The sequence below is a fragment of the Glossina fuscipes genome, unplaced genomic scaffold (assembly GCF_014805625.2).
Source record: "Glossina fuscipes isolate IAEA_lab_2018 unplaced genomic scaffold, Yale_Gfus_2 197, whole genome shotgun sequence".
Taxonomy (NCBI): domain Eukaryota; kingdom Metazoa; phylum Arthropoda; class Insecta; order Diptera; family Glossinidae; genus Glossina; species Glossina fuscipes.
In genome coordinates this window covers 1,085,042-1,097,693 of record NW_023998540.1, presented here as the reverse complement: position 1 = coordinate 1,097,693, position 12,652 = coordinate 1,085,042, and the positions used below count along the sequence as shown (strand labels likewise).

Here is a 12,652-nt window from a genome sequence, read left to right as displayed (position 1 = left end):
GTTTTTAAGCAAATATTCGATTCTCTTGAGTGCAAATAGTGCTTTTTTTTACTTTTGATAAACGATTGATAAGTTAAAATGCATACATGGGCATGAGTGTAAGTGAAGTGGTACCGAAATACTTGCAATATCTTTTCTTTCTTAGCAGTTAATTTTTTGCTTTTAAAACGTTCGGAAGAGAATGAAGCCAACGCTCTTGCTTCATTTCCAGACTCAGAAATTTTACCTACCAAGAACGCAAATGTGCTAAGCGATAAAATAAAAAAATATAAAAAACGGAAAATTATGGCAAATTTTATATTTTACGGAATTGTTGTGATATATTTCTTGCAGCTCTATAATGTTAACTGTGATCAAGTACGAATAATTGGTCTAAACGATATGTGGACTTTATCAAATCAAAATGGCTGTAAGTATTATTTTCCCAAGCGTATATAGATGTATTGATGATGCGTGCGATACACACAGATCAAATTCGATTCGCCATTCTTATCCCTTACGGAACATCAAAACCTTTATTAACAAGTTTCCTGGAGTCGCTTTAAGCAAACTATTCCTAGATATTCTAAAATTTTTTTAAAGCGTAAGATTATTTAAATATTTTCAATGAATTAAATTTTAATGACATCCGTTTATCTGACCGTTTATTTGTTGGTCTAATTAGCTTTGTCACATTCTTTCTCCACTTTTTATACATTCGCCCATTTATCTCTTCATCTAATTGCTTCGATTTGACTAATCAATCAACAGAGATGCGCCCTATAAATGTAGTACGGTGATGGTAGTGAAGAAGTGAGAGAAGACAAAGGCGTATGGAGTTGCTGAAGCGATGTCGGTGAATCCCCACCCGAACGACGGAGTAAGCACTGCTTCATTAAAGCTGCGAGAAACCGCATTGAGATGTGAACCTGTGGGCACTGGCTTGGTGTCGCGACTTTTACTTACTTGGCTGCGTCGCAGTCTAAGCGTCAGATATAAGCATCAAACACCACATAAAGCACATATATTCTTCGTCTGCGTCAATTTCGAGAACCATTTAGTCGGGTTTGCTATCCTTCCGTTTTTCCATATCTCTCTCACCTTTCGTCTCTTCATCGGTTGTATGCGAGAGCAAGATATGCTCCTTTCGTACGTAGCAAACGGCTTTTTTTAATTGTCGTTAGTTTCTATAACACACAACAGACTTGCATTTTTCGTTAATTTCCGCATTCGTATGTCTTTTCTTTCGTAGCTCGCTGTTCGCTTATCTTTCCGTCCATTGTTCCACGGATGGGTTTAGCCACTAGTGTATGTCTTTGCTCGGAGTTGTTTCGGTTCATCATTCGGTTCATCTGCCAGTTCGTATATTGATTTATCTTTTACTCGATAATAGTTTAGGCTTAGGAGTACCTCTTAGACGGTTGGTTCTTCTAAAAACTGTTCAACTACGCGGCTTTTCTTTAATCTTTTTTATATCAACTAAGTTTACAATAATATTACCATTGTAAAGTTAAACTCATGAAAACAATATTCGATAGATTTTAATGGTAAGCTAAATTAACGAAAATCAATGACTAGCTGGAGCTTAAAGTGGTCAACGTAAGTTTGTTAGTAGATTGTATGAATAAAGAGCAAGTTTGTGAAAGAAGGGATACTTTGCACAAACACGCTGCGACATTTCGAGAAGACCTACTCTACCGATATTATCTGATAATATTTGTAAGTTATTTAATAATTTGAACGGAGGCAAATGAACAAATGCTCAAGTTTACTTAGTATATTTTACTTCTTTACATAATCATGGACTATCTTTTTTTGTTTATAAATGCATACAAAATAAATTTTGGCTTTCTTACTATTTATGAGAGAATAGAGTCGTGTATTCGCCTTATTATACCTAACAATTAAAATTCAATATATTTTTAAAGTGCTTTATAAGATAAAATATAGATAAGAATATGCAAACATTTTCCAATATATTTTCACATATTCGTGTTCCAGGGAGAAACAGAGAGAACTAAATACATTGACGTTTCATCGGTTTGTTCAAAATTGAGACTGGGAGAATCTTAAGCACTTTTTTGTGGATCTATTTTCAATAACAACAATAACGCTATTACTCAGCAGAGAATGTAACGTCATATCAAGAAACTATTAACACAATCTGCGCCAACGCGAAAGAGGAAGCCAACAGATGCACGAAAAATGCCTGAGATTCTTCTAATCCCAATTTTGAATAAATCGTCGGAACATCTGCATACTTAGCTGTCTGATAAAAAGACAACACAGGCATTTCTTTCGTACCTTCCCACAAAATTCTGACATTCGAACTGCGATGGTCTTTGAATGCAAAATAGGAAGCAAGGCGAAGTGATAACGTGTTTATATATTAGATTAGCTCAAAATATTAGATTAGCTCAAAGCGCTCTCTATCACTTCCCTCAATTCTTAGACGAACCAGTGAATGCGATACGGGAAAGACAATCAGTTTTAATCGGTGAAAGACTAACGCCGGCTGACAACAGCGACGAGGGTAGCGTAATCTAGACTTTCGTCGCTAACGTTTTCTAAGCTACTTTTGCTTAGGTCGAACGATACCCGCCTGAGTGGCCGAGTAGACAAGAGTCTCGACTAGCAACTCAATGGTCATGGGTTCAAAGTCCACTCAACTGCAATGGAGTTTTTAATAAATCCGAAAGCCTTAGATGGTAGTGCTTTAGGACTAACGTCTTAGAATTACTCTCCGGCTAAATTTATAATAATAATAATAATAATAGGCCGAGTGCTTTAGGTCTTTAAAGACCCTTAAAAAAGTATACGCCTAGCCTCGGACGTCTTGTAGAACGTAGCTTTGGATTTCAACAATATAAACAAGATGGAGATTGACAAAAGGTTGGTATCCTTATGTATCCCTGACAATAATTGATTGTATATTTCTCCTATCAAAATGGAAACCAAAATTTCAATTTTTTAAAAAAGTTCGAAGATTTATTTACTTTAGTTAAAAAAAAAAAAATATTTAGACATTACATCGAATCACTTATTTAGTGTGTTGTGTTTTACATTAGAGCTTGAACTGTTCAAATCTACAGCGAATTAATAAAACTTTCTTCGCTTTATTTCAATATTTCAATATTGTATTCTAGCCATTGAATTAGGAAACTTGAAAATTCCGTCTGGAGTATATTCAGCGCTGGCAAAAACTTACGGTGACGTATTGTTTTCGAAAAATGACAAAAAACTACAATGGATTGCTTATGAAAATTGGACGTACACAACCACTTTTAAGGGTACTTTAAATTATTTTATAATAAAGAAAATGAATACTTATTAAAATCTCCCCCACCCAAAAAAAAAAAAAAATATATATATATATATATATGTTAAGTTCAACTGGACAACAATACTCGAGCTGTAAATATAACTTTTCACGGTATCGATACAGTAGCGAAAATCAGTTTAAATGGTCATCACCTTGGCGTAACTGATAACATGTTTCTGCGCTACAGTTTCGCTGTTTTGCCATATTTACAAGCAGAAAATACATTGAAAGTGGAATTAAAATCTTCGTTGCTTTGCGGCAAGCAAGCGCAAATGAAAGATGAATGTTATCGGAATATGTTTCACAAAATGAAAATGAGTTATGGCGTAAGAGATGGTCCACACGTGCTGTCAACTGGTATTTGGAAACCGGTCCAATTAGAATACTATGAGGTGGCTATTATGCGTGATATTTTTGTGGCAATTGGGCAGACGGATTCTCTTTGGCTCTTGGATATACGTGTACCCCTTGAAACCGGTATACGTCAAGATTTTTATGGCGAATTATTGTTTCTAGCAGCGTAAGTACGTACAATAAGATCCAACTTGTTGAGATACCTAATATCTATAAAGTAATTGTCAAAATTGCTTATGTAAGCATTCCGTTCGGACTGTAGCTATTAATATGGACTCTATTAAAAGGTAAGGTAGGTAAGGTATTGCCGGGAGTGTACATATTTAGTCAAAACTTTCTAAAACCATGCCAACATTTCAGTGGATGTGAGGCTTCGTGTCTTATATTCCGCGCAATCGTGATGCTGATAGGGTAAGAAATAGCCCCCTAGAGCAGAGATCACATTTTAGACTAAAAATTATGCGATATTTCTCCACGAATCAATATCGAAACCCTACTTTTATACCTGAAGTTATACACTGTCCACATGCGACCTCTACAATTTTAAAACACTTAAAAGTTGTTTACCGTAAGCCATTTGTCGTGCGCAGTATATTGAGTTTGTTTGAGAAGAGCTTATGGCAAATTCACGTTTTGTTATGATGACCTATTTAGAATCAGTTTCTGGGTCGATTTAAGGCTTGACTATGCGTCTGTCCGTCGTTTTCGAGATATTATGGCGAAATTTAATGCATTCATAAAAAGCCTATTAAAAATGGACTTACGATTACTCCCCGTAAAACCCCTTCTTTTGGAAAGTCGAAATTAAAGTGTGCATATCAGGCTCTGCATACTCAGCCTATATTAAATGTAAAGTAGTAGCTAAATTTAACAAATTGCTAAGTAGTAGTAAAGGGATGGAGAAATTTTGAATTGGCTTGTTCCTTCAACTCTCTTCTAGGTAGATCTGTTCCTACGAAAAGTAAGCATTTCTATCGGAAGAATTGGTTCAAAATTTCGTCGTTTGACATAAAACGTTACTGTACTAGCACTGACCTACATAGACCTATTTCTTGGTCTCCTATTCATGTAAGATTTCTAGAGAAAAGTAAGCAACGAAGTCTTTTGGTACTTTATTACGAAAATAGGTGAGGAATTGTATTAAGCCTACGTTAAATACTTCAGTATTTAAGTTTCGACCTCGACCAACATGATTAATAAACAGAAAACAAAACTCGTTCAACTACACCTCTTTTATTTTTACCTTACTTCAATCAAATATAATCGGCATATAAATAAATTCCTTCCGTTTTTTAATAAAATTGAATTTTTTTTAAAATATAATTACTACAAAGCTTAACAATCGAAAAATGCCTGATCAGTATCTATAGCCTTTTGCGATTTGTCGGGTCGCTTATGGATGCCCCTGCGGTAGAAACTTGCAGGTTTGGCATCCATCTATTTAAACTTCGTTACACACTGAACGACTGCTTGTAAACAACTCAAGCTGACTGGACGCGTCTGGTATGTACAGCGTCTGTCAAAGTCAGTATTCGCCGGTTCAAATCTCAGGTGCGTTAGAGTTTACTTTGCTCGTAACTATACTGAGAGAAAACTCTATGATTTATATACAAAAATGGGAAAAGTCTGCCATGCTCACACAAACTCATAAGCAAATAAATTTTCTTTTTTTTTTACTTTTTCGGAGTGTTCCCCTATATTATCCGCTTAAAAGTAGGACAATTCTAAAATAAATATAGTGCTCACTACGACGTGGTAGTTAAATTTATTCATCACAATATTGTCGATATGGGTATCGCATAAAAGGACTCGGAGAGTAGAATACCACAAGCTGAGTGTGTAATTATGGTGGACGTCCTTTTAACACTACCATTTAGTGAACGAAATGGTGAAAGAGAAATTTTGTTCTATTCACTTTTTTATGTCTTGTATATTATAAAAGCATGGGTCTCTAAAGATTTTAATGGTGGTGGGTATGCGAGACTCGAGACCAGCCGAATATAGCTATCTTACTTGCTTATAATATGTGACCGACTAATTAAAGGAAACTTACACTCATGTGAATCTCAAATGGACTTACACTTCCATGAACTTACGCCGCTTTCAAAGATGATAAAAGATGCGTTACACATTACACTTTAGTACGAGCGAAAACCAACCGAACTACTTTCGCATAAAGGAAAACTTAAACTTATTAAAAATTAAAACTTATTTTTGGTGTTAATTATCCAACACTTCGTTTAAATAAACATAAATCGCTTTTTACTAATAAATATTTATATTCTAGAGAGTTGTTAACGGAACCTGTGCGTATAAAACCTGTTTTAATATCTCATAAGGAACCGCAATTTAAGTTTCAAGTAAATGTAACAAAAGTAAGTAACAGTTTATTGGTTTATTTTTTTAATTACTTAGTTACAAGGAATCCAGTTACAAAAATAATTGAATTGAATTCAACTAGAGAAGGAGAAGAAGCGAATCTACGCTTTTCGAACGTCAATATTATTATTTTGAAATGATTGTTATTTTGAAAAGATATTGTGAGTTAGCTCAGTCGCGTAAAGGTCCCCGTTACCGAAAATTTACATTACAAAGTATGTCGTCTACAGTTAGCGTCGCCAATTGAAATACCTTGTACTTAACCTGGATTTTATTCGCGTCATATAAAGCGGTTATTCTAATATCCGATATGTCGCCGTAGTATGCGGAACTAATCTCTCTCTCCTAGGGTGAAAATGCCCTTTCTCGCCCTCGTAATCTTCTTCTGTGTTGTCTTCAGAGTGCGAGCGACAGTAAGTGCAGGGAGTAGAATCCAAACACTAGCCTTCACTGTCGGAGCAGAATTTCCTTTTCTAAGCAAATAAAAAATAGGTCCCTGTTCTCCTACACTTAAAAGCAAAACTCGGCAATCTCAACCTAATGATCACATTCAAAACAATGAGTAGGAAGAGTCACAACCTAGTAAAATCAACGGACACGAGGATATTACATTACCGCGAGTAGATCTTTAATATGTAAAACAAAACTAATAGGACCAAGATGACGGTTTAAGACTACTCTAAAGGCTAGATGATTTAAAGAATATCTTTTGTGCTATCTCTCTCTATCTTTAATTTTATGAAATCAATCACTAAGTAAGGTGGATATTTTATTCCCGTTTAAAAATTTTTTGAAGAAGAGTTGTGACTACGACTATCTTTGTTCACAAACTTAATAAGGATATTGGCTCCCAAACGTACATGTGCCCAAACGTACTTGTGCCCGAATTGAATTCTTAAATTACTTAACTTAAATTCTGCCCGTCTTTGCGACATCTGTACTTTTTTACACTTTCTAGTCTCAAGATTTCATTATCGTCAGTACATATATCTAAAGAGTATTCTGAAGTCTTTTTGGGTTCTAATCGTTTTATACTTTACCTAACTAATAAACGAAGGATCCCTTTTCTAATCCAGTTTCACATTATCATATAAAAACATAAGATAAGATTCGAAAAAAATACTGACAGGTTTGCTCCGTTTGAAGTGCGAAAATGGGTCCATGATTTGATTGCTGGCAAACCAATACCGTTCTGTTGATAGGCTATCGCCACCTAATACCATTAACCCAAAGAAGAAGATTGTATCACTTTTCCTCTTCGTCAGGGGAGTTACCTTAGTTTTCGTTCGTTAGTTTTTTTCCAGAACTATGTACTACAACATCTTTGTTGGGCGCGCCGTTTACATTTAAAAGTGCTTGTAATTAGGAAAGCAAATATATGGAAATCCTTTTGTTACATTATTATATTCCTTACTAGAGACCATTTTTAGAACGTTGTTAGAAAGCTTTACCATTGTAATCGAAAAATGAAAAACAGAATTTCAATCGAAAAAATGGCCAAAATACATGCAAGCACCTAATATATAACAAAGCGTTGTACAAACCACTTGAGTTATTTAAATACTCTCATCTTCTATGTAATAAATGTTTCTTTTCACAAGAAGCATATAAAAATCTATCAATACATGTTTTCTACCCTTGCTTTTGTGTACCTAAATTTTACATTAATGATTGAGTTACCCATCCATCCTACATGAAATCGTGTCATAGGGCAATCGCCCGCAATGTATTTCTTATTTCATGGGAAGCCCGATTAATTAAAAACATATATGTGTATTAATTATAATTTGCTTAGGACAAAGTTTCATTATGGTGGCCGAATGGTTTTGGTGAACAAAAATTATATCCTTTGTACGTTCGCGTTAATTGCTGGCTGGGTAAAGGACAACCGCAATTACGAGCGAAAACATTATCACAGAAAATGATAAAAATTGGATTTCGTACGATTGAACTGATCGAAGATTTCGATGGTAAAAGAAAGTTCCGCCTAACGTCAATGACATTTATTGCATATATAATACGTTCTTTACAGGTTATGGAAAATCCTTTTATTTCAAGGTTAATAAACAGACAATATTCATTAAAGGTGCCAACTACGTACCGGCTCATATATTACCTGAACATGCAGCTGATGTGAACAAAGGTTGTCCTTTTTACTTTCTATTTCTTTCAAGCAAAGTTAAGCAAAAAATAATATCTTATGTTTTTCTTTTACTTATTACAGTTAAGCATATTCTAAGATCAGCTAAAAACTCACATTTAAATATGATTCGTGTTTGGGATGGCGGTCTTTATGAATCAGATTATTTTTACAATTTAGCTGACACTTATGGCTTATTAGTTTGGCAAGATATCCCTTTTTTGGGCGCAAATTATTCCCTAACTAGTAATTTTAAAGAGTAAGTATATTTAATCAGATCAAGAACCATTTACTAGATTGAAGGAAACTTCTTACATAATTAAAAGAAAACTTTTTCCCATTTTTAGAAAGATTCGTTTGGAAATTAGGCAAAATGTCATGCGTTTTGCTCATCATCCTAGTTTGGCATTGTTGGGCATTAAGAATGGAATGGATAATGTCCAACTAATTCTTCCTAATGAACTTACTAAAGATATAAATCGTCAAGAAATAAATTATCGTCAAGCATTTGGGAACATTACAATTTTTGAATTCAATGCATTAACCGTTAAAGACATTAAGTCTTCTCTTCTTTTCACGACTTCTTTGTTTTTTGAGCTTGCGCGGGAACATGTAGAGACTTCTTACATTAGATTGCCGAATTTGAACTTCAGCAATGGTATGTGTGTTTGTAAGGTTTACTTTGTAGCTACCTCATAAAAACAGAGTCATAAAATTTAATAGTCCTTCAAGGAATTATGTTTTACACTCAACTTGTTTTTCTGTTCAACGAAATCCCGCAAAAAGTCCATAAACCATTTTCTTGATTGGTATTAGATTTGTTGTCGATTTATTTGCGTCCGTCCGTCCATTTCATATTTTATACAAAAATTGAGATGCGATTTTCTTAGCTGAATACTACCATAGAGTTTAAAGCTTCCAATCCATGGCAGATATGGATGTAAGACTTGGTATAAGAAACTAGCAGAGTGGCCTGAAAATTAAATGCAAAAATATTCCTCACGGGCAGACATACCTACCGTTAAAAAATTATCACGCAGTCTTGATACGCATCTAACAGTGCGTACACATCTTTACACATGTATGTGTTATTGCCGGGATTAAGATTCTGACCGATCATCAGTTTGCTTAGCATCCATTTTTGATTCTCTCAGGGCAAGTAGAGTGCGCTTAAGTCCGCAGATGAAACAAAAACCATGTTTGTTATCCATCCGCAAAACGTCGTCCTTCCAAGCAGAGTAAAAATTTTTCATTCTCTTACGGAAAAGAGCGTTGCATTCTATTTCCACTTTCTTTCTCTGTCTCTCCTTCCTACCTTCATTTCAGCATATTTTTGGGAAGAGCTATGGAATTCTGACATTTATCCACGTCCCCGCTTTATAAGTAGATACGGTTTACAAAGTCTGCCGATATTATCGTCTTGGAAACGGAGCATATCGAAAAATGATAAAATCCTTGATTTAATAACATATCGTCAACGTCAATTTCAAGGTCTTGAAGCTATTTTAATCCTGATAAGATATTACTTTGGATTACCTACATCCGCTTTTATGAACTGCGCAAAATCGCTGATTTACTTTAGTCAACTTTCTCAAGCTATGAATATTAAGACAGCTACTGAAATGTTTCGCACTCAAGCCTTGCGTAAGAAAACAATGGGTACACTTTATTGGCATTTGAACGATGTCTGGGTAACTTTGTCATCCTCAAGTATAGATTTTTATGGGAACTACAAGGTAATAAAAGATATTCAAGAGAAGTTCAAAAAATTTATGATTGATTAAACATTGTTACAGCTGTTGTACTATTGGTCCAAACAATTTTTGGCTCCCAACTATGTTATCGCGGTCATGGATAATAATAATAATAAAATCAATGTTACTGTAACGCATGAAGGATCGTTCGTTAATCAAGAAATTTACAATTATAAAGTGATCGTTAATATCTATACATGGATGAATTTGTATCCACGAAAAACTATGAAATTATTTATTGGAAATATGAAGAACGGACTTTTAACTTATCATCTATCTATGTCGGAAGTTTTCACGGCACCCTTCAATACCACTAATAGCTTTCTCGAATTTACTTTGCAAAATCAAAATGATTCGGAAATATCGCGAAATTATTTATTCCCTGGAAATTTTCAAAAAACTATTTTACCTGATCCCAAATTAAAGGTTATAAAAACTCCTCTATCGGGTTTTACGAATATTTTAATTTCTTTTAATGCTTTTTTCATTTTTTTTTTTTTCGCTTAGATTGAATTGTCTCTCGTGCACTGCGTTGAAGGGAAAATACCGTTCATTAGTTACAGTATAACGACAATGGTTGAAAAGCCGGCTTTATTCGTTTCTTTGGAAATCTATCATCCGGATGTGGAAAGATATACGTTATCGGAAAATGGTTTTGTTCAAGTTGAACCCGTTAAGGTGATTCATGTAGAACTTACCGCAAAATCGTCAAAATGTATTTTGTTGACTTCAGATAATGTACGCATAATGACCGTAAATCAATTTATCGCCAATAGAACCCAAGCAAATTGTCCTAAAGAAATACTTCTGTAACTATATAACCCCGCTATGTCAACAACAATTGCGATAATGTTGATAATAAAATTTTTGTTGCAGTAAAATAAAAAACGTGTATAGAAAATGATTGTGTAGTGATGTAGGTATAAATGTGAATCCAACTGAAGACACAACAACGTAGAGAAAGACATCCCGTTTCTCCTATATGTGCACTTTTTTGCTTTCGAAAAGTCATTGTATATATACTGATATTTACACAACGAAGTGTAAATACGTAAATATGACTGTAGGTAAATATGGAAAAGTTTCTTTCCCTCATTCACTCTTTTTAAGAGTGGGTAAAGCTTCTTTTTTTCCTTCTATGACAGTGCCGGTGTTTCAAAAGTCTGGATATTTAAATTACACTGCGTTTGAAAAGCTGTCGTGTTGATCTAAGCAATGAGCAAAAGATATTTGAAATCCTATATTCAAGATGCGTCAAGAAATTGCTTCGTGAAAATGAAGAAAAATAAAAGAAATCTTCATATCCGCTATCGTATCACATACAATATTAAAGCCCACAAGATAAACGATGCTATGGGTGGGTAAGTTTCGCTATGAAAAGCAACAGGCAAAGAATAGTTCCTTCAATTTCTGTAGGTGACTACCTGTAAAAGTCAAGACAAATGATTCTTAACGCAATCAAAGGCTTAAATACTGATCATCATATATTAGTTCGATAACGGGGACGTGGCTTCAAACGAAAAAATGTGGAATTGTATGCGAACTTTTAATGAAGGAAGCAAACGCAACGGCTTTCCGCAGTGGTTTAATATAAGCGATCAAATCCCGCAGAATATCATCATGTAAGCTCGTCTGTCATACTCAAGTGCTTCCCAGATGGGCACGGAATAAATTTATTCTTCTATGTTATCGTTTCTCAAACGGTTAACAGCAGTGATGACGAAAAATATACTTACGGCCACAAATGCTCCAAAAGATTGCGATAAAATCGTAACGAAGTTCTGCAGCCGACGACAAAGTTGATATTAAAGGTTGAGTCACGCCTTAAGGAGGCTTGAAAAAAACAATAAGCAACACAAACCTCTGCACCCAGCGGCGCAATAAACCCCAGACTATGCTGCCCATATTTGTTGTAAGCACTCTTTAAAGAGAGATCGCTTGAAAATTCATTAGAAATTTAAAGATCTTGAGAGATTTTGAAATGTTTAAAATATTTCGGATTTGTAATTAAGGGCAGAGTGTTCCTTATGAAATTTATTTTTTAAATTTAGATATGACTTAGGAATTTTTATTACTAAAATTAACTGACAAGAATAAGAGTTCGGAACATTTTCTTTAAACACCCGCCCTTTTCCCTTTTTTTTGTTTTAAATTTTGGTTTTAAAAAGTCTTATTATAAGATCTATATATTCAGTTCCATATACCAGTTTGAAGTCAGCTGATTTTGTAGCAAGTAAAATAGTGAAATAAAAATCACGCATTCTTCCCATTACAAAGTATAAGGAAGATGCCAAGGTAAGCCTTACTGTAAGTGGGCTAATAATGATTTCCTCGTTGCTAAACTTAATCAATGTCCGAGTGAAGGCGGACGTGTTGGCATTGACCTTTGATTTCAAGTAACCCCATAAAAACAAAGACGAAGTTAAACCAATATTCCGATCATACCTTGGGCGAAACTTCCGGACTATGTTCGTAAAATTTTCATTATTTTTAAAATATTCTTCAACAACGCGTCAGTCTCTCGTCCAATACTCTATTTTTATTAGCCCTAAGCTATCAATTGTTAAACTGTTTTTTTTTCTTCTGAGATTGTCAACATTTTACCGCACAAATGGCGGCAAATTCAAATCTTGTGTAAATTTTTGCACACCCTATATATGATTAAATATAGTTTTGAATCACCATTTGTTTTAAAATGTAGAAAAGTAAATGAAAAAATGTTGA

The 12,652-nt window shown here is 34.4% G+C and overlaps 1 protein-coding gene across 1 annotated transcript; it reads left to right on the top strand.

Annotated features, from left to right (window-relative positions):
• Nucleotides 1-165: 165 nt before the first annotated feature.
• On the top strand, nt 166-10,741 carry LOC119641937 (beta-mannosidase-like). Its single transcript, XM_038040861.1, has 11 exons — nt 166-409; nt 3,126-3,269; nt 3,368-3,821; nt 5,943-6,030; nt 7,830-8,004; nt 8,067-8,177; nt 8,259-8,433; nt 8,522-8,832; nt 9,501-9,910; nt 9,971-10,354; nt 10,436-10,741. The coding sequence occupies exons 1-11, from the start codon at nt 286-288 to the stop codon at nt 10,739-10,741; spliced, it is 2,682 nt and encodes an 893-aa protein (XP_037896789.1). The 5' UTR covers nt 166-285.
• Nucleotides 10,742-12,652: the final 1,911 nt, after the last annotated feature.

What these genes read in the sequence shown, in the direction of transcription:
- LOC119641937 (XM_038040861.1), top strand. Translation starts at nt 286, where the DNA reads ATGGCAAATTTTATATTTTACGGAATTGTTGTGATATATTTCTTGCAG. An exon ending in GTACACAACCACTTTTAAGG is followed by an intron (nt 3,270 to 3,367) that starts GTACTTTAAATT and finishes ATATATGTTAAG; the next exon opens with TTCAACTGGACAACAATACT. An exon ending in ATTTTTATGGGAACTACAAG is followed by an intron (nt 9,911 to 9,970) that starts GTAATAAAAGAT and finishes ACATTGTTACAG; the next exon opens with CTGTTGTACTATTGGTCCAA.